Source organism: Ixodes scapularis, unplaced genomic scaffold, assembly GCF_016920785.2.
Source record: "Ixodes scapularis isolate PalLabHiFi unplaced genomic scaffold, ASM1692078v2 PGA_scaffold3__209_contigs__length_174095766, whole genome shotgun sequence".
Lineage (NCBI taxonomy): Eukaryota > Metazoa > Arthropoda > Arachnida > Ixodida > Ixodidae > Ixodes > Ixodes scapularis.
The window spans coordinates 50157365-50161010 of NW_024609868.1; the positions used below are offsets into that span (position 1 = coordinate 50157365).

A 3646-nucleotide genomic window follows, 5' to 3' on the forward strand; every position below is an offset into this window, starting at 1 on the left:
CACATATTGAGGGTCAAACAAAATTGAAGACGGAATATTGAATATCTCTAGAGATGTACATAAAGCCAGCAAACTTCTCATGACACGGGAAGGAGGTATCACTAGGTCTTCCATTTGTCGATTTTTGAGACCGCGGTCGATTTCTACAGGAAAAAAATGAAGCAAAGACTGAGGTACAAAGAAAAAAACAAAGCGCATGACGTTCACAAACACCGCTACCTGTATATTGCCTCGCTTTCACGTTAAAGAGAAAAAATAAGCCGGTGGCCTCAGTGTTTAACATTTCTTTACTCAGGTTGCCACTTCACGCGCACAATAATACAGATCTTTGTTACCGTTGGGTGTGAACTGACAAAAATAAACCAATGGTTATTGCTCCCAATGCATCATGATGCAATCTACCCTGTGGGGATTTCCGGATCTTTGGAGTGCGATTGCATATGGTCTTGACTAATTCGTCATTCTAATGTAATCGTTCTCCGCGGCCTATTTAGACACACGGGCCTATAGGGGAATGTCAACGTTTTTCCACAAGTTTGCCGTGCCGCTACCAGCAGTCTTAGATGCAAATTTCTTCTTGAGACGTTCCGCCTGGTCAGCGGAGAAGTGGTTCCTCCAGTCTCCAACCGCTCCTTTCCTCACAAAGCCACTGGCTTCTGGCTGTTTCCCAAGCAGGTCCTCGCCGATTTGTACAGTTGTCTCACCCATATATTTTTTTTCGTCCCTCTGAAACGCCTTGAACAGTCCATTCATGCGTTCTTGCATCGTTTTCACACTCGTCGCGAGCAGTACCCTGTCAAGGCGTCCTTTATCCTCCCGCAGGTTTCTACCGTGCTCTTCGCCCAGAAAATCGGCTATCATCAGCACTCCCGCGGCAACGTCCTTCCGAAGATTTTCGTAAGTCACAAAGAGCACGTTTTTGCTATTTCGGTGCTCGTAGCCGGACTGCAGGTGATCAAAGTAGTCACCAAAATCTAACTTTCCGGTCATGAACATTTCGAAAAACTCGTCGAAAGTTCCGTCTTGAAACTTGTACCTCGGAAAGCTCTTGCAGTGGTAGAAAAAGGACACGCAGCAGTCGAACGGGTTCCTGCAGATGTAGATGTACCTCGCGTCCTTTGAGACCGGTTTGATGTAGAAAGGCAGGTGGGATCTGATGACTCCGGGCCTGGGCATTTCTCTTACAGACTCTGCGCCCTGGAACTCCAGCAAGGGCAGCTCCCTAGACCAGTCCGCAAAGTTGGTCGGAGGCGGGCGATCGTTGAGGATGTTGTAGAGGATGTTCATCAGCCACGTTGATCCGCATTTTGGGTAGCTGACGAGGAAGACGTCTTCAGCTGTCGGCTCGTAGGCCAGGGCCGAACGAACATGGTGTGCGTCGCCTAGAGGTCTGCAAAGGAGGACACCTTCAATGTCCCTGTAAACCTCTTCTGCCATGGCGTGTCCTGCGCAGACAACATATAGGTTGCGACATTAGTTAGTGGCAGCCAAATGAAAGCATGGCGTGGCGAATCCTGTACATTTTATTTTCGCTGCACATGACCAACTAAGTTGCGGCATCAGTTGATATCCTAAAAGAAGGGACCCCGAAGCAAGGAGCGTGATCATAATGGGCGCACCCTGCGTGTCTTAAGCAGTCGCTGGCTATACAATCTTAGACGCTCCCACCTGTCTTCTGCCTCGCGAAACGGAATCCTGGATCGGTGCTTTTCTTGAATCAGTCTAGCCAATCAATGGTCGTACACTGCAGTGTCTGTGGTAGCAAAGGGGTTCAAACATTTGTCACCGAGAGTGCACGTCATTGGAGCCTGACACCAATCTTCTTTTTCACTGGCGAAATTGACATAAAAAGTGATTGGTGTTGCGAATGCATCGCGATGCAATTAGCAATGTAGCCACCGACAGTTTAAGGAACTCCAAGAGTGGCACTTATTACCTTCACCAAACTTGTCAAAATAAAAGTATATGCTATTTGAACAAGTTCAGTGAACCTGGTCCTGTGTTACTCATGTCGCTGTTGTTTTCTTTTTATTTATTTCTTGTTTTGTTTTGTTTGTTTGTTTTTGTTTTTTTATTACACGGTGCGTTAGAAAGTGTCTTGCTTTTGCTTTGTGTTCATACAGCAACTTGGGCTAGTTGGTTTTCCATCTTACGATTTCACAGCGTTTATGCGCTGTGAAGTTGTTTGTGTTCATGTGTACCGTTACCGCAATTGTTTGCTTTCATTTCGTATTCCAGCGTACATTTACTGCACTGTTTTTGTTTGTTTGTTTGTTTTTTGTTTTTTTGTTTGCTTATTACTAGACGCGTTGGATCTCGTCTTTTATCAATGTGTGCCCTTAAGCCAGGATCACACTGCTTATACATCATACAAAAGACAGTCTGCATACAGATTCGAACGCGAGTCACCGCGAGATCCGTGCTTCGAATGCCGCAAGGCAATGAGTTCAAGGAGGAAACTTGGCACGCGGCATTCGAACCACGGATATTGCGGTGACTTCTGTTTGCAGATTGTCTTTTGTATTATGGGGGGTATGAGCAGTGTGACCTCGGCTTTACACCCCCGGGACAGCCCGAAAACAGGATAACAGGATCAATAAATACAAGAATGCCTCGACGAGTGTTTGGGCTTGAATCAAATGGTCGCGGTAACGGGAGCAGCGCCCCCCCCCCCCCCCCTTCCCCCTCGATGCTTGAAGCTCAGCACGCACCCTGTGGCTTGTCAACACGGGCTCGTGGTCAGGGTGAGCATTGGCGGCATTATAATCGGCACCATTTTAAGGTCGAGGGTTAATTTTTGTAGAGTATTCAGTGAAAGGTCAAAAACCGCTGCCACGCCCCTATAAAAAACAAAATTTTCAAAGTGCCTTAATCATCCCTTGGAGCCAGTCACAATCTCTGATATCGGACCAATTTTAGTCAATGACAACTGAAGAAAACGTGGACAGACCCGAACATCTTATTATAGCTTCGCGCCCTATGATATTCTAGTATTGCCATGTAAAAACTCCAAAGAACGAATCGCGAAGCAAGAAGCGTAAACATGCCGCACAGGAACAGTCAGGAACCACAAAGAATACAGGCACAAAAGATGTCACGAACTACAATAACCACAGGAACAAGCTGTCAGTAAGTACAGTAATAAGCGGACCTTCCGATGGCTTTCCAGCTCTGCACAAGCGGACCTGGACCTTCCGCTAAAAAAACGCAAGCTTTTTTTTTTTTTTTTTTTTTTTTGTCAATTGCATGTTGGCGTAACATCACGTTTGCACTGATCCGCGGCAAAACACAACCACCGAAAAACCGAAACGCAGCTTACCTTTTGGGGTCGAAGAAAAATATGTCCAAGAGGGCTTCGTCGTTAGCAGTGCTGGCTTGTCTCTGTGTTGACTCGCAAAGGGAGCTCTTTCCACGAGGCATAATTCACAGCTGTGGGGCGCTGTTCAGCTGCATCCGGTGAGGGATTTATGAGATATCTAACTACAATGAACAGACACTCGAAAACAAACTAAAATTTTTGTAGGTTTTTTTGTTTTTTTAGCGTAATGCTATTTTTATTCTACAAACGCAATTCGCGACCTTTCAAAACGCACGCAAACGTAAGCGCAAGAAGCGGAACGATATCATTCGGACTACAAGCAATTGT

The 3646-nt window shown here is 46.1% G+C and overlaps 1 protein-coding gene across 1 annotated transcript; it reads right to left on the minus strand.

The window, feature by feature from the left end:
* Positions 1-504: 504 nt before the first annotated feature.
* On the minus strand, positions 505-1437 carry LOC120837560 (sulfotransferase ssu-1-like). The gene has a single exon (XM_040207006.3). It carries the CDS (start codon positions 1435-1437, stop codon positions 505-507), a length of 933 nt encoding a protein of 310 aa, XP_040062940.1.
* Between the last annotated feature and the right edge of the window lie 2209 nt (positions 1438-3646).